The sequence below is a fragment of the Thermobia domestica genome, chromosome 10 (genome assembly GCF_964235325.1).
Source record: "Thermobia domestica chromosome 10, izTheDome1.hap1.1, whole genome shotgun sequence".
Classification (NCBI taxonomy): Eukaryota; Metazoa; Arthropoda; class Insecta; order Zygentoma; family Lepismatidae; genus Thermobia; species Thermobia domestica.
The window spans coordinates 150,029,756-150,048,622 of NC_137463.1; the positions used below are offsets into that span (position 1 = coordinate 150,029,756).

Consider the following 18,867-nt stretch of genomic DNA (forward strand, 5'->3'; position numbering starts at 1 on the left):
AAACCTTTCAGTTTAACGTCCAACGACTATGCCCTTTAGGCTGACAGACAGATGAGTAAGGCAAGTGAATGATGATCGAAGAATTGGTAGAATGAGAATGAGGGAGGAAACAAGAATATACCAAGAAACCGCACGATATGATGTTGTCCATCACAAATTTACTTGGTCGGAGATCGAAGCAGGGACCCATGCGCTGGAGGTAAGCGCTCGACCACTGAGTTACGGTGCTGCCGGTAGCAAGTTAAGGAACCTATGTTCCTTTAAGAGTGAGTACGTTCATTAGTCTTTAGGAACAACACAGGTTCCGTGAGGAGGGTGAGTGAACTGTGTGAAGTATTCTCTACAGAGTTAAGAAAATGGTATAGCTTATAGAGTGCCATGGAAATGTTTCTATATGTATATAGCATACTTCTCTACTACAAATGTAATCTCTAATAACTGGAAGGATGAGAATCAGATCCAAATGCTTGGGGAAAGGTAGGGTAGGCTATTACCTGATACTTGATCATCCAGCCGAAAAGGAAAAGGTATTAGCTTGATACCTCGTCACAGACTAACGAATAGGTTACTAAGATATAAGAGACTCAGACCACGATCGGCCTGTCTTGTAGACTTTCGCTTGCTTATAGGAATTTAATCGTACCGAAGAAGTACTAGTTTTAGATTCAAACAACTGGGATAGTTTGAACACATAGGAAAGTTTTGTTACTCTTCCCCTGTTGCCTTCTGAATCATAAGGAATGTGTTATCTTGATACCTGGCTGAAACACGAAAAATTTAGGGTGTTAGGGTGTTACTTTCATACCCGGCCGCAAGGCCTGAAGGATAATTGTTACTTGATATCCGGCCGAAGTTTAAGGAATGAGTGTTATCTTGATACCTGGCCGAAGACTAAGGAAAGGGTAAGAAATACCTACGGGCTGATTCTTTATTGTTGAATATGCAAAGTCAATTGTGTACTCATAGCAATAGACGATTTTCAATGTAATCCTAATGAGAGAGAGTCTAAAATCAAGGATTAGCCGTACAGAGCGAACTGCATACTGCTAGCAGTGCTGTGTGTCGATGCTTAAGTTCTAAGCGCAAAACCGATTAGTTGGTCTGACACAGTGGTTTTAAAGTATATTAAGTGTACCGAGTGAAAGAAGCTATACGATACGAATCCACGGTCAACAGCAAAGAATGCAAAGCTGCATACGGCACGAAAGTTCAGAGGTGGGCAAGAGGATTAAGTCAGAATTCTTTTGAGGGTGGCGAAGAAGGTAACTTTCTCTGGAAACACTAAATTGTGTACGCTCGGCACTAGAGATAAAATTCGAACAGTAAAAGCTTATTTTTGTGCATTAGAGGGAATGTTACGATCTTTAGAAGCTTTGTCATTGGAACACGTCATGAAAGAAGTGCACTAGTGGGCGGAGTCGTGTATAGAAGATAATAAGTAATATGCATGTGTAGTTGTATTTTGAAGAAGAGGAATGTCTGTAGATGTATGTGTGTGTTGCTCACCCAAACTCGGGATAATTAGTTAATATCATTATAACTGTTTTATGTAACAAATACAAAAACATATTTTTAGTTAATATCATCTTAAAAGCAAGAATCAAACATTATTAAAATAAATTACTGAGAAAGAAAATTCTTGTTTGAAAAAGACTCAAAAACCAAAGACTAAATGTTAAACATACATCATTACAAGAAAATCTAATACCACTAATAATAATAGTAATTGCTAAGAAAACATGTTTTTATATATAGACTTATAGATTTTCTCAATATTGTGGCTCAAATAAGGGAAGAAAAACGAAGGAGGTCAATCATTCAAAATGTAACAACCTCTTATACTGATCACAAGGCTTGCTGTAAAGAGTAGAAGAATTAAAAGAGCAGAAATTAAAAACAAATAAGACATCTAAATATATTCGTATGCAAAAACAGAAAAACATCGTGTAAATTTGAGGATACTACAAACCTAACAATGAAAACTTTAAAGCAATCAAAGATAAAATTTAAACTGGCCATAGGAAATTGAAAAGAATAAACAAAAGTAAAGAACACATAAAAATAACTAAAAAGTACTAAAATACAACAAACCAAGTAAACAAAAATCTTTAGAAAATGTTAACTATTTCAATCTTATAACTAAAAGCAAAAATTGGATTACTAGAGAAACTGTTATCGTGCAAAACCAGAATAAGATTATTAGGCAAACTAAACTCTGCACATCCTACAAGAAGGTGCTGAATAATGATCACGGTGATAGTGTTCAAACCACGGAAAGCTACATGAACGCACCAAATAGGAATGCTTTAGATTAGAGGGTCTGATACTCAAGGGTACTAGGGTCATTTAATCTTGGAAACGTTTGTCAATTATCAGAATAAAGTTCTATAAAATGAATCTTATTTTCATAGGTATCATTCCAAATTATTTGTCAGTGAAAGCGTATTCACTGAAAGGAGACACTGTACCAGTTTAGCACCTGCCTTTACCACATTCATGATTGTTGTGTCGCCACGTTTCCAGGAATATTTATATACCTCGACATCCAGCACGCAACGATGTCACAGCCTAATTGCTGTAGCTGATAACATCTTAGCAAAATTTTGCACGAGAGTGCGTTTACGAAAGATATGCAACGGCTTTTAATAACAGTCCATATATCAGTGTAAGAAACACACAACGTAACGAAAAGTGAAGTGCATCTTCGAAAGAATTTTCAAAATGGCAAAGTTAAAAAATAACGTAACTTTCAGACTCGTCTAATTCTTATTACTAGTGTTTCGTGTCGGATTCCCTCAATCAACAACAATAGTATTACACCTAGTGTGCCAGCTTTAACAGTACATGGGTCCTGGAGACTATTTTCATAAAGATAGCCAATATTTTAGGACATATCCTTTCTTCTACTCTGACTCTGTACACTACAGTATTCTGAGAATTTTAAGCGTTTCCGTAATAGTACTGAGCAGAACACTTTAAAATTTCAGTACCACTGCCTCGGAGGATTATAAGGTACCATTTACAACTGTTGAGTTCGATTCTGCCTTACATGTGTGCTCCGGGGATTGATCATCTTATATATCTTATGTATGATATATATATATATATATATATATATATATAGATAGATAGATAGATAGATATATCTTACGATTTGTTGTGCAACGTCTCTTGGGAAACATTGTTGCATTATTGTGGCTACTTAATTGTGTATTATTGTGGCAGGTGATGAAGAATGTCAAGTTGTTTCAGTACGGAAGAATGAACAAGTGAATAAGCAACACAACCAATGTCTAACTTGGAGCGCATTAGACTAGGATATAATCCTAAGAATCATTGGGTAGGAACTTATCCAACGAACGAGGAAACGTACACAAAGCAAATTCAGTGCTGAAAAACAAGAATACTTAATATTACGAATATGCGACGCCCACATCGATCAACGATCAAAATTTCACCTAAAAAATCGGATCTATCAACAAACGAAAGATGACACTAAGATGCAGGTCCGGATCGGAAAAAAAGTATGAAACCGATACCAAACTTCTTGATGTAAGTTGTGTGCCCCGAAACTATCATACTAATCACGGCCTCCATTTAAATCGTCTAGGGAAATTGTTTTTACGCAACGCACTGTATAATATCATTATGCCAAATAAGTTGAAAGCACAGTGCACAGCTTATAGTACGTTAATACCTATCAATTGTGGAAGTACATCAGCACTGGTAATAGACGGAAATGGAAACGATTGTGAAGGTGATCAAATTTCGTCTGAACAAAGGAGACACAGTTCGACTTACAACGGAGCGAATCGGGATGAGGGTGAAGTGTTAAAATTGACAGGAAACTCACACGTAAGCCATGATAAGGAGCCAGGAGTACTTTTGGCTACTGAAAGTGAAGAAATTGATCGAATATCGTTAATACAAGGTCCACATAATACAAATCACAGTACGAAAGAACCTGGACTGGATATTAACAGATCGCAGCAAGTATCCACAAATGGTATAGAACAAAACGATCCATCTAGTACAACTCAGCGAAAATCAAATAGAGTAAGAAAGGTTCCTACAAGGTATAATGATAATAGTTTTTTAATGCAAGTCCCAATAAAAATTCCAAGCACTTAGCCAATAGAGGTAACAGTGACTACAATGTAATAAATGTATATTACCAGAACGTGCAAGGTTTAGCTAGTAAACTTGATTTTTTTGATGTATTAGTTGAAGAGGATCTTAAAGGTATGCATGTCATTTGCTTTAGTGAACATTGGTTATCTGCTAATCAGATGAATATGGTACACTTAAATAACTATCAGTTGGCTACAAACTATTCACGCGCTAGTAGGCAACATGGTGGGGTATGTATATTTGTAGGTGACCATTTACGTTTTAAGGAAATAAATGTAAATCAATTCGTTGTTGAATTGCATTTTGAAATAGTTGCTATTTCAATTGAAAACATGTGTATAATTTGCATCTATAGGTCATCAGCAGGAAATATTAATGTATTCTTTAGGAGTCTTGAAACTGCTCTTGAGTCTCTGTGTAAGAAATATAGTACGGTAATAATTTGTGGTGATACTAACATTGACTGGCTGGTTCAATCAAGAGAAAAAACAAAATGTCAAAATATATTAGATATGTTTGGGTTGCAGCCTCTTATCAGAGAACCAACTAGAGGGAAAACTGCGTTAGATCAAATAATAATAAGTAAACAATACACAGAGTCAGTTACCTCTTTGAATATCTTTAAGCCAGGCTTTTCTGACCACGATGCAATAATAGGGCAAATACACTCATCTCAAATATTCGTACCTACTCAATCAGAAGTTATAACAAAAAGATGTTTCTCAAAAACTAATATTAATTACTTTCTACACTTGCTAGCACAAGAAACCTGGCACAAAATATATGAAATTGGTGATACGGATGGTAAATTTAACTTTTTTCTAGATACATTTCTCTTTCACTTCAATATTGCGTTTCCCAGAAAGAACTACAGTAAGGTTAGGTTGGGGAAACCATGGGTCACTATAGGAATTAGGACTTCTAAACTCAAACTACTTGAGTTATCAAAAAAACTAAAAACGTGTAAAGATGTAACACCTCAATTTATTGAATATGTAAAATACTATAGGAAGACATACAAAAGAGTCATACGAACAGCAAAACTTTTACACAGTACAAATTACATCTTAGCAGCGAGAAACAAAAGTAAAGCTATGTGGAAGTTAATTAATGGTAAGATGAATAAGGTAAAAACAACAGGAATTGATGCAATAAAAGTCAACTCTCAAGTAGTATGTAACCCAGATAAGATTGCAAATCATTTTAATAAATATTTCTTAACTTTAGAAACATTTAACCCAATCAAAATAGCTCATCAAGAAAATAACTCTAAGCTACAGAGCGGAATAACTAAGTCGCTTTTCCTGAAACCAGCTACACCAGAGGAAATCTTACAAATAATAAAAAGCTTAAAAAGCTCCAGCTCTCCAGGTTGGGATGAAGTGCCATCCATGATTGTAAAGGAAAGTTCTCTTCTTATTGCACATCAACTCTGTCATATAATAAATCATTCATTTTTGACAGGAATTTTTCCTACGCGGCTTAAATTAGCTAGAAGTACACCTGTGTATAGAAAGGGAAGTAAATTGGAGTTAAATAATTATCGTCCTATTTCAGTTTTGTCGTGTTTTTCTAAAATATTTGAGTTAGCAATGAAAGCACGACTAAATAACTTTTTCCTTTTAAATAATATAATATCCACAAGTCAACACGGGTTTCAAAGCCAGAAGTCAACCAACACTGCAATCTTTAATTTCATCTCTGATGTAGCAATGGATATAAATAAAGGAAAGCATGTAATTGGTATCTTTGTTGATTTATCTAAGGCGTTCGATTCTATAGACCATGGTATTTTGCTAGAAAAATTGTATTCTTATGGCATCAGAGGTGTTGCAAACAATTGGATAAAGTCGTATTTATCTGAACGTAGTCAAACTGTTGGCATCTGTAAAGAGGTAAATGGCAGAAGAAAAATATTTAAATCATCTTTAATGAAAGTAAAAAAAGGAGTACCACAAGGATCAATATTGGGACCTCTTTTGTTTGTTGTATATATTAATGATTTGGCTAATAGTCTAGGCTGTGTGAAGTCAACATTGTATGCTGATGACATAAATGTTCTTGTCAGTGGAGACTCAGTAAATGAAGCAGAAAGGCTCACTACAAAGACGCTAACAAAAATTATTAGTTAAACATAAATAAATTAACTATGAATTTAGGAAAAACTAACATTGTCAAATTTCGATTCCCGGGCCAAAGAAATGAACTTGTACCAATAACTGTAGACACTGTAGAATTATGTCAAACACCATCTATTAAATTTCTAGGAGTATATGTTAATGAAGATTTAACATGGAATACTCATGTTGAATACATTAATACTAAACTCAGTTCACTCTGCTTTGCATTCCGTAGGTTGCAAGGTAGTTTGTGCAAGGAAGCTGTCATGTCCTTATATTATAGCAAAGTTTTTTCAATAATAAACTATGGTGTTATATTTTGGGGGAATTCGAGAATAAGTGCTAGTACATTCCGAATACAGAAAAAAAATTATTAGAATAATGTTTAGTATGCCTGAACGATCCTCATGTAAAAATATTTTTAAAAAATATAAATTATTGACATTACCTAGTTTATATATATATCGCACAATTATGTATGTAATCGAGCACAAGGATTTATTTACTTTAGCTAATACGATTCACTCATACAATACTAGGCAGAATTGTAATATGTATATTATCCAACAGAATTATGCAAATTTTAGCAAAACTGTGTATATGAATTGTATAAAATTATATAACAAATTACCAGCAAAGTATAAGAACATTAACGAAAAACGGATATTCAGAAATACTCTGTTAGAATTATTGTTAGAAAAAAGCTATTACTCTGTGGAAACTTATCTTACTGACAATATATAGAGAATGTAAATCATATCTGACAACTGTAATGCTTAATTGAGGATTGTCCTCATTTGTAAGCTATGAACAGGCAAATAAATATGAATATGAATATGGATAAACCGTCTCATACGACCATTGAACTAGGCGATTTAATGTTAAGTTTAGTACGATGAAAAATATTGCAAAGATATCTGGAGCGATAATAAATAACGCGATCTTTAACATACAGCACACAATAGACAAGATCCTGGACTTGCATCAAAGCATTATTGTCAAGAAGAAATGAAATGAAATTTTTGAGTTTACGTCCCACGATTATGACGGCTAGGCTAAAGGAGACGGTGATGATGAGAAATGAATGAAATGGTGGAATGAAGAATGTGGGAGGAAACGGGAGAACCCCGAGGAAACCCACGCACACGGTGTTTGTCCAGGGTTGAAAAAACATGTTTTTTTTTTTTAAAGAAAAAACAAAAAGAACGTCTTTTATGTTTAAAACATGTTTATTTTGTTTAAAACGTTTTTAAGGTTTAAAACAAAATACTTAAAGGAGAAAGAAATCGGGATTTTCCTGATCTCCGTTCACAGAATATGTAGTTTAGTTTCTTTGTGTTACATTCTACTGGTCGTCTGCATTCTTAATCTTTAAACGCCCATTGACGCAACTGCTGTGCCAGGGCTTTAAACCTCAATGGCTCAGTCTTAAACCTCAAATTAAACCTGGAAGATGGTTTTGGTACCAATTTATTCCTGAAAGATGCAGCTTTGCTGGTGTGCATTTTATATATGTGAGAGGAGGGTAAATATATTTTTTTTCAACATTTTTTTGGGGGCCATTCCCCCTCTTGGGGACAGATTCATAAAAATTGTTACGTGAAGCAATGAAGTAGGCCACTACATAGTTATATCGTGTATTTGTACTTCTTGCTTACATGGGGGAGCAGGGAGGGGGCAAAGTTACCCAATTTTCGGAGTTTAAGTTTTTTGACGTAAATTACATTTATTTTTACAATAAACATCAATAGCTCAGTCCTTAGTTAAGCTAGAAAGATGATTTGGTACCAAAGTATTTTTGAGGGATGAAGCTTTCCGTCAGTTGCATTTTATGTAAAATATATAGGGGGTACGTATGTACGGCCGAGAGAGGGAAAATGAAGTTGTTTTTTAAAATTTTTCATCATTTTTTTTTCATCAGGTTTTGGTGGGTATCCCTCCCCCCTTTGTGGTACATCCATAAAAATTGGTATGTCAAGCAATGAAGTAGTCCCCTACATGATAGTAACCTGTATGTGCACTTGTTTATAGAGGAAGAGGGGGTCAAATTTGGTTAATTTACATTTATTTTCGGGACGATCCCATATCACACAAGATATATTTCACTGAAGTGGTCTAGAAGCATAATTCTTGTTCGTATACATGATGTGTGCAGCAAAAATGATTTGCATATGGACGTGGTACTATAGTGGGGGAGGGGAGAGAATGTCTAATTCAATGAATGTTTTTCTGCGCATATTTTTTAAAAAAAATATTTCCTACATAAAACGAATTCATTACGCAATGGCAGCAATGGCTACCATTTCTTATATTATTGTCACAAGTATGTGGCCTATACATTAGCATCATTTTGTCAGCGTAGGGTGACTGCAAGGGTTGCCCGCAAAGTCAATATTTTCATATTTTTAATGATTTTTTATGTCTGTTCTTTTTCTACGAATACGGCGGGAATTTCACGAATGTTGCCTCGTTGGAATTTGTGGTCTATAAGCTTTCTAATGGTGTATAACTCATGACTCTGTAATAATTAGGGGGGGTCACCAGAGCCCCGAACGTGAGAGTCTACCATTTTGTTAAAAGTCCCTGGCGGGTGTCTAGAGTTAATTGTGTTGTTATGCCGTATACACTAATCATTATTAGCTACTCATGTTGCAGATAGAGATGTATCTTGAAAACTGTTTAGTTAAAATGTCATTTGCTTCTTGTAGGCTAGCCACTGCTCTTTTCTATGAGTTGTATTGTATTTGTCAGAGCATTTCTTCTAGCTTATGATGTGAGAACCTTCATGATTATGGAAATGATAGTAATCAAAAAATACCCAAGTTTTGAATTTGTGAATTTGGATCTTAGAATAGTGTGTAGTGTGTTTAACCTCCGTTATTCTTGGAAATTAAAAAATGTTCAAATACTTCACTTGAATTTCTTTTAGTTTAGTTATACGCACACTGATGTGCAGAATTTCGTTCAGTAATTGCTGTTATAATAAGAATATAACTCTGCTTGTAATTTATTCCATGCACAAATCCTGCGGAGGATGGGTTGTTTGTTAGAAAATTAAATTAGCTTCTTTAATCTGATATTTTAGTTGTTTTAAATATGTCCAACCAGCATCGAAAAAAAAAGTTTAAAACAGTTTGTTTAAAACGTTTAAAACAAACTGAATAAAACAACAGCCCTCGTTTTAAACATGTTTTAAACACTTGTTTTAAACATTTTGTTTTAAACATATCAACCCTGTGTTTGTCTACCACAAAGTTCACTTGGCGGGAGCAGTGTTTGAACCCGAGACCCCACTCACCATTATTGTCAAGAAGAACAAACAGTAAGTATAATAGTACAAGTACTGCCTCTGGGGATACCACTTTCCTGCAGAAATCGCTCTGAGAAACTAAAACTCTGACGTGTCTTAAAACACGATAAGTATCAAGAAAGTTGGTATAAACTCAACCGTGCCCATGTAATATAACACAAGGTGCTGACAGTACAAAAAGGAGTTTGTGAATCCGGTTTTTGAGATTAGCAAGATTATCTCTAGTGGATCTGAAAGAGTGTAATAAACATAGTAGCTTGCTTGGAAGGAAATATGACTCATATGACTCCAAATATATGCCAGCCACTTATTCACTATTCGCTTAAATATCTTAGAGATAACTTAGTACTGGGTCTGTATCTGCCAGTATTTGTTGAAATTTTGCCTGATTACAAGACTGGAACGACTAGTGTCTCATATAGAGGTGCGAAAGTGTCCTTTGTGAAGATATACCGGAGATTCCTTCTGTTTATACCTGCACCATTTACATACAGTATGTCACACTGTTATTCGTACACACCTTAATTAAAAAAAAAAAAAAAAAAAAACTCTGTATGAAACATACTGATGGTAAAATTGACAACAGATTGCTGGAGTGATGAGGAAAGATCATGCTAGACATGCCCAGTGCAGAAAGGTATTAAAACAAGGACACCATAGAAAGGAAAGAAAAGGGAACACGTGAGAACTTCCGAATTTACGTCACATAGTTTGTTATTTGTACACTTATATACAGGTTTACATTTCATACGTTAAAAAGGAACAAAAACAGAAGTATAATACGAGCAGAGCTAGCGTGGGGTACACAAGAAAGGACATATTAAGTGCTGGTGTTAAGCGGGTGTACACGGGTAGATAAAACTTTCAAAAATGGAGAAGAGTAAAGAGCTCGGAGAAAAAATCAGAGACAATCGTAAAGCTAGCATTACGGAGATGGTCGTTAAGAAAATTTGACAATATGAAAAAGGCGCACAACAGTTCAATACGAAGTAAAAATATTTAAGTTTAGTGGTTCAGTGGAAAATAAAGCAATAAATTTGAAGAATAAGAAGTTAAGTGAGAAGGACAAGAAAATGATTGTGCGATAGGTGAACGGAAATCCCCGACTAAAGACTTAAGTGCTCCAAACGTCCAAAAGATAACAGAATGTGCTACATCTAAGATAGTAAGTACCAGGGTTTAACCCTTGGTTTAAACCAGCTGTTTTTTTTTTGTTTTTTTTGTTTTTTTGTTTCTTTTTCAAAAAACCAACTGGTTTAAACCAAAAAAAAAAAAAAAAAAAGAACGAAAAATGCTTTTAAATCGTATGAACTTCAGAGTGACGTTTCCACATATGAAACCATCCGCATTACATTTATCTGCTTTTCACCTTTTAATCAAGGGGTCCGGTGTTTAATTCTCTGTCGAACCACAACCCATCTTTCAAGTGTAAACCAAGTAGCGATTCGAGGTGTCCCTCTAAGCGAAAGCCTTCTCCATGATAACCTTGGTATTTCATAAGGATGTTAAGCCTAAACATACGAAATGAAACCAAATTATAAATTTCTACTTGAGTGAATGCCTGTTGTTTTATAAAGAAGCCAAGGTTGCTTAAATATATTGATAGAAACTGCCTACGTAGCTTCCAACATCAGCTTGGATTTGACTTGGTTTTAATTTTATTGAATGATATCTACATACCAAATTTGTAATTTAATACCTCAGTCTTAGCGTAGTGATTATGATACGTTGACCTTAAAATTTTACATACAAATATATTTAAAGTAGTAACAGGATTTTCCCAATGGCTAAGGTGGGAGTTTCCCGATTTATATATAATTCTGTATAATGTTTTTACTTGTGCAACTGTTTATCTTTTTGTCCTTCTGAAATAACTCTTCACAATTATATTAACAAGTAGGCCTATGTAAAGATCAGTACAACATATTTTTATCAGAAGTCCTTCGTGAGTGAGTCGGCAATCGCATTTGTGACCAATTAGTCCCGGTTTCGTGTCCAAATGGACAATTTCTCTTGGATGTAAGCCGAGAAGCGGTTTGGATTCCACTTCGAGCTTGTGTGACCCCTTCCAGCATAACCTTGTTGTTGCATAATAACACCAAGGGGAAACAAACTAATTTCTATCCATATTTAATATAAATACATAGAGTAAATTATTTAAACAAAAAAAAAAAAAAAAAACTGGTTTAAACAAAAAAAAAAAAACGGGTTTAAACCCCAAAAAAATGTTGTTTTTTTTTCTTCAATAAAAACCATGGTTTTTGCCAACCCTGGTAAGTACTGAGACGATTCGTCGAGTGCTACACAAATACGGCTACAATGGTAGAATATGTCGAAAGAGGCCATTCACAAGTCATAAGAACTGTATGTTACCACTTCAGTTTGCAAAAGAACATGTTAAAAAGAGCCAGGAATTTTGGAACAAAGGCTTATGATCAGGTGAAACTAAAATTAATTTCTTTGCGTCCGATGAAGTCCACAGGGTGTGGCGAAAATCCGATTCGAATAAAAATGTTGTCAATGCGATACCAATCGTAAAACATGGAGATGGTTCTATTTTGCTTTCGGGATGCATGTCGGCAAAAGGAGTAGGTAAAATTCGTTTATTGATGGTACAATGGACAAGGTTATGTACCTTGATATTCTTCGGAACAATGTTAAGCAAAATGCAGAAACATTGGGCATGCTATCAACTTATATGTTCCAACATGATCAGGATTTCAAACATAGGCAGGTATAAATAGGGACTGGTTAATTTGGAATGTATCCAAAAAATTTCACATTCGTCTCCACCCCGCTGACCTTAACTCTATAGAACATTTATGGGCTTACCCGAAACCTAGGCTACACAGTAAAAACGTGTCAAAAGAAGACTTAAAACAGGTGATGACGGAAGAATGGGCCAAGATCAGCCCCGCCACGTGTACTACTCTTGTCAATTCTATGCAGCGGCGATGTATGGCAGTTATCAAAGTCAAAGGCTACGTAACAAAGTGTTAGTTATTGTGTTCTTTTATATAATTCTTCCTTACATGCAACGTTTATATCTAACTGTATGAATAACAATGTGGTGAAATATTGCACATATTAATCTACAAATCGATATAATGTAAAATGCATGTGTAATTAAATTGTTTCTTTGTATTTCTAACAACAAACAAGTGTTTCAGAAGTATTTATGTTTAAGCAGAAACACATTTCCTTCATTTATTTATGCGTACCGCTCTACTTTCTTTACGATCACCATGCGTATGAACACGAATGCTGGTTTCTGACAGTTCGAGAGAGCACGTAATGTAGTAATGGCGCTGTTGGGAAAGGCTCTGCAACTAGAGGCAGCAGACCCAACGACAAACTTCGGACGTTTAACAAGTCATAATTCTACAATTGTAATAGTATGACAGGAAGGTATTATTTTTAATAATAATAATAATAATAATATTTTTTTATTGCATACTGGAAATTACAGACAAAACTGCCCACTTTCAATTTCCATACAAATAAATGCAAATAACAAAAATAAACATAATACATTATAAAATACAAATGATACATGCATAGAAAAGAAAAAAAATCACGCATAAAATAAACATGCTGTTATATAAAAGAAAATAATATTCTCAGCAGATAATGAAATGATTATATAACTGTCTTTGTATATTACTAAAATGATGATCAAAAATGTCAATAACACTGGCAAAATTATTGGCTACTGATAAAATTTTATACAAAGGAACATCATTGAGAAACTGAATGGGTTTAAATATTTTCGGATTTCTTATATGATAACTGCTTGTATACAGAGTTATTATTGATAACAAATTCAAATTACCGTGAAGAATTGAATGTAGCATTTTAAGATCCAAAATAATCCTTCTTTCAGACAACCTTAACATACCTAAGGACATCCTAACTTCATCCAAAGACATACCTTCATAACACTTAAACTTCCAGAGTAACCAAGCAAGAAAAAGATTTTGAATTGTCTCCAGAGTAGTAGATATATAATCTATATTTCTACGAGGGTCGGGTGATAAGTTCTCGGTCCAACCCCCTTCCGAATGTACTATCCTGATGTAATTGATGTCATGTGAAATGTTGATCTTTTATATGTTTAAGTACCAAATTTCACGATTCCACCATGAACGGTTTTTATTTTACAGGTAATTAAATGAACTATGCCGGAGCCAGATGTCAAATTTACCAAAGAGGAGTTGCGAGGTGTAATGAAGTTCTTCCTGCAACAGAAGTCGCCCAAGGAAATCCATAGTTCTATGCTAGACACATTGGGTGGACAGTTCCACTGTGAAGAAATGGTGTGCGAACTTCAAGCGTGGTGAATTTTCAACAGAAGATGGTGAAAGGTGTGGCAGGATAGTGTCAGTGTCAACTCCGGAAAAAGTGGACCAGATTCATGACCTGATTTTGAGCAACAGACGGATTTCGCTTCAGGAGATAGCTGACAAAGTGCACATATCCAAAAAACGTGTTGGGTCAATAATCCATGATCAGTTGGACATGCGCAAGCTTTCTGCGAAATGGATTCCGAAATGTTTGAACGCGGATCAGAAACGCGAAAGTGTGAGATCATCGCAGGTGATTTTACGACATTTTGCGAACTCCAAGGACGATTTTTTGAATCGGCTTGTTACCCAGGATGAAACGTGGTTGCATTACTTTGACCCGGAAACCAAACAGCGTCATGCAAATGGCGCCACTCAGGATCTTCAAGGCCCAAAAAATTCAAAGCACAAAAGTCCGCAGGGAAGGTGCTTGCCTCAATATTCTGGGATAACGATGGTGTTTTGCTCTCAGACTACCTTCCGAAGGGCCAAACCATAACTGCAGAGTATTACTGCAGTCTACTGGCTAAGGTAAAGGTCGCTATTAAAGAAAAGCGCCGGGGAAAGTTGACACGAGGTGTCTTGTTCTTGCAGGACAATGCTCCCGTCCACAAGGTTGGCAGAACAATGGATTTTCTGAGGGACCTAGGGTTTCAGTGCATTGACCACCCACCTTACTCGCCAGATCTTACCCCTTCTGATTATTATCTGTTTCAAAAACTCAACTCATGCCTGCAGCTCAAGTCCTTCTGGGTCGGGCCGAAACTTATCAGCCCACCCTCATATTCCATATGATTTATCCGAGTATAATAATAATAATAATAATAATAATAATAATAATAATAATAATAATAATAATAATAATAATAATAATAATAATAATAATAATAATAATAATAATAATAATTATTATTATTATTATTATTATTATTATTATTATTATTATTATTATTATTATTATTATTATTATTTGGACAGTGGCATGTTCAAGGGGTGGGTTTCGGGATTCATTCCCTTTCAGGAAGATATATGGAAAAATAAACTTTTATGATATTATGATTATCTATCAATTTATACAGAGTCCTGAAAAGATGAGATTGAGTGCTTTAATACCCCCGCACCTGATGCATGTAAACTAAAGAATAGATTAGAAAAAATGATTTTTGCATTGAGTTTACAAAAAAATCCTGAACTTCTTTCGTCTTACATCATGTAAAATAAGAGCCTGTTCGATATTGAACCCTCATACCTGCTTGCACGTAACAAAATCAATCTTGATCTTTTACCAATTGGAACAGGTTTTGTACTTTTACGTGTCGAATCAGTCTAGCATTTGCTATTGGAGTTATTAACATTTACTCTGTTTCGTAAATGTCTTTTTAAGTACTCTGCGTAGAGTTGACTTCCCATCCATGAATGACGGGGGAAGGGTGGGTGGTGGCTTAGGGGTAGCGCACTTAATTCTGGTGCGTGGAGTCCTTAGGTCGATCCCCGGGCAAGTAAGTTCTAATGATTATTAATTATGAAAATTTTAGGTTTAATAAAAATCTTTCGACTAAATGTCATTTTGGTTTTTAGAAATTTTTCAATTATTTGAAATTAAGCATGCGAATTTCCAGAAAAAAAAAATAGACAAGATCGCAAGTCTTTAAATAAAAGAAAATTTTAACCTGTTTTATACTTTTGGCAATGTGGTTCATTAGGGAGGGATAACACATGAGTTTTTGGCATGAATAACGTGGCGTAATCTTTAAAAGTTTCTGAAAATTTCAATTCAGAAAATTTATATTTTGATGGATTTTTTTAAATTATCATACTCATTAAAGGAAATGTACGTGGGTTGTCTGGAAGGTTTTAAGAATTGGATAGAAAGGAACATAATATCAGAGTGATTGACGTTTTATTTTTCAACATACTCCCCTCGAAGATTAATACACTTCTGTCAATGACCTTCCAATTACTTGACACCAGCAAAATATAGTCAGGATACCAAGTAGTCAGTCACTATGGATATAACTTTTCATTAGACTGTAAGTCATTACCACTTGAAAGTGAAGTTCGTCCGGTTTCCACATAGAGGGAAGCCTGTGATCAATGCAGAACTTTCCAATGTTAGCAGGCGATGCACCCATCGCGCCGAAAGTTTCCTCATGTACAACTCTTGAGTAGCAATGTAGTGTGTCCGGTCTTCAGAGATCCCACTGGCTGAGCAATCTTACGCACTTGGAACCTTCAGTCAGTCAGAATTTTAGTGTGAATAGCAAGCCCAAGCTCGAACTAGTACGAGTTCTATCGTGATCCTTATTGAGATTAGCGAACACGAGCCCCATTGAGAACAGCGAATCCTGAGGCCGAGCAAACCCCGGTTGCAAAATGATCATCTTCACTTCTTTCTCTCTCTTTTCTTTTTTTCCTACTAAGCGCTAAGCTTGCCCAAGGCTTATAAACAGCAAAAGAGCTAAAAAGACCTTAATCAGCGCGTGCTCGAATTATCTACAGGAATTGTTTAAATATTTGATGAACCTTGAGTTCCTGTTTTAACAATTTAGGTTGTAATCAGAGCCTGCATAATTCTTCGTAAACATTCATCCGAACTGGTCAACATATCGCTGAACTGGAAACATTATTTGTTTTTCTCCTTTTACAAATCGCAAAAGGCAAATATATTTAGTTACATCAAATCATAAGTACTCAAAAGTGGATGTGAAAGCTTGTACTTCCAACTTTCTCCCACTCTTGGCATTGAGCATGAAATGTAAGAACATTATATTTATAATTTTGTTGTTCAGAAAACTCTCATCTACATGTCTGGTTCAAAACAACATATATGTACACTTTCAGAAGACATGTATACATTAAATTAATCGAAAATGGGCAAAGAAATTTTAATATTAATTTTAAATTTCGAAATGTTTTGAAAACTGTAGAAAATGAGGGCGCGACTGATGAGTATCAAAGTACCAAACTTTACAAAGCATAAAATATTTGTTGACCTCAAAGTCAGACAACTCTAAAGCCAGAAAATATTGGCTCATCAACTATTTGCTGTCTAAGTGTCAGTTGCTTCTCGTCACAACTTGTGACATTTCCTGCAGGTTAATCAGAATGTTGCAAAATTACCTACGTTTTGTTTTCCATTATATATTTTACCTCGTAGCTTTTGTCTTGATTCGAAATTCGAGATGTCTCGTCTCGAATTTCGAGTCGGGACAACCCTTACAATCGAAACAGCATTTTCTCGGAACGAGTCGAAACATTCTTAAATCTTGACTCGACTCATTTCGTGAGCATCCCTACCAAAGAACGTTTCAGCTATTCATCAGTATATTCTAAGAATCTCAGGCTTGTTCATGTACTCTATTTAATTATGTAATTTTTAATAACCATTACCAAACTAGCTTGTAATAGCTGTACTGTTACGCAAAGTACTTGAAGGAACTTGCTGAAAAAGCAATTTTACACGTAATGCAAAAGTTATCCTCTGGTTCATGAATAATCCAGAGTGGTAGTTTGCATGTCACCCGGTTAATAGTCCAGATTTCAGCTGGAACACAGGTCCCCACCACGAGTTGTTGTTTTTGTTGCTGTTAATAATAATAATAATAATAATAATAATAATAATAATAATAATAATAATAATAATAATAATAATAATAATAATAATAATAATAATATCGGAATATTATTATTTATGGAACGTGAAGAATATTATGCGGCAAAATAGCTTCAAAAGAAATAACAAAACGATTCTGCAGAACACATATCCTACATATCTACGATGAAATATATATAGTTTGACAGTAATGTAATATATGATCTTGCAGAAATCAAAGAATTGAAAGGCAAGATGATGTTGAAATGGACTAAACAAAAGCAGCCTAACAATACTTCATATGGCAACCGTTCTTTGCTGTTTGCAAATGGCAGACCATTTCCTGTCAAATAGGAAATATGTTTTCTCCTTGTAATGAAATACCCAATATTATACCATTCTGTGGATACATTTTCTTGTTGTCTCGTCACATTCAGATACAAATATTAAAACATCGTTCGTAGTGTATGGTTCATACTTCGGTTGTTGAGCATTTATTTAACTATTGTTAACTTACTTTTGGAATGTAAGAAAGCCACTTCATTATGGTGTATATACCATCTAGATCATGGGGCTCGGTTTTATGAGAAACTCCATTGTTGTACATAATTTGAACGCCGCCTAGCTGGTTATTTGATGTATACACTTCACGACCAAGGAGCTGAAAATAGATAAAATAATTTTAATAATAATAATAATAACATAATTTGAGCTATTTTTAATCACAAAGAGATAATTAGTGCCATATTTTAAAAGGAATTATTACAAGGAAATTTTTACTTTGTGATTTTTTTTTTTTTTTTTTTTTTTTTTTTTTTTTTTTTTTTTTTTTTTTGTAAATTACAGCAAATAAACTGCGCAACCAATATTGGGAACTTTTACGACGATAGAGAAAGAAAATCCTATTTTTTGAAAAATCGTGCATAATGTCTGTTGTTTAACACTAGAACGTGGTAGTAGCAAATATGACATGCAAGAAAGTGGACAGTTGATTTGAAATACGCAAGAACCTCGTCCACTGTGATTGTCAACGTTGTCCCCGTATTGAATGCACTTGTAATATTTTTGTGGATCTACACTATGTGTCACCACACTGTTTAACTCGCGAATTTTCTCTCCGTATCACCAAAGCATGGACAACATGATCTTGAGGGATCATGCAAGAACCTGATCCCATGGTGCTTGTCTCATACTTGCACTGTTAAATAAGGTATAACACTCGTCCTTGGTTTCTTTTGCCGAATCTCTTAATGTATTTGGACTAGATAAACTTCAATAAATATTGATGCCACGAACTACAGCTGATAGATTGAAGAAAATGTAAGCTGTCGCCCCCTCCAATGCTCGAAAGCTTGGCAACAGAAACTATCT

At 34.8% G+C, this 18,867-nt stretch overlaps 1 protein-coding gene across 1 annotated transcript in view; it reads right to left on the minus strand.

The window, feature by feature from the left end:
* Positions 1–18,867, minus strand: part of ACC (acetyl-CoA carboxylase) — a 776,633-nt gene that overhangs the window by 161,171 nt on the left and 596,595 nt on the right. The window contains exon 30 of the mRNA XM_081728639.1: positions 18,014–18,157. Within this exon, the coding sequence (XP_081584765.1) occupies positions 18,014–18,157 (144 nt within the window). The remainder of the gene's footprint in view (positions 1–18,013; positions 18,158–18,867) is intronic.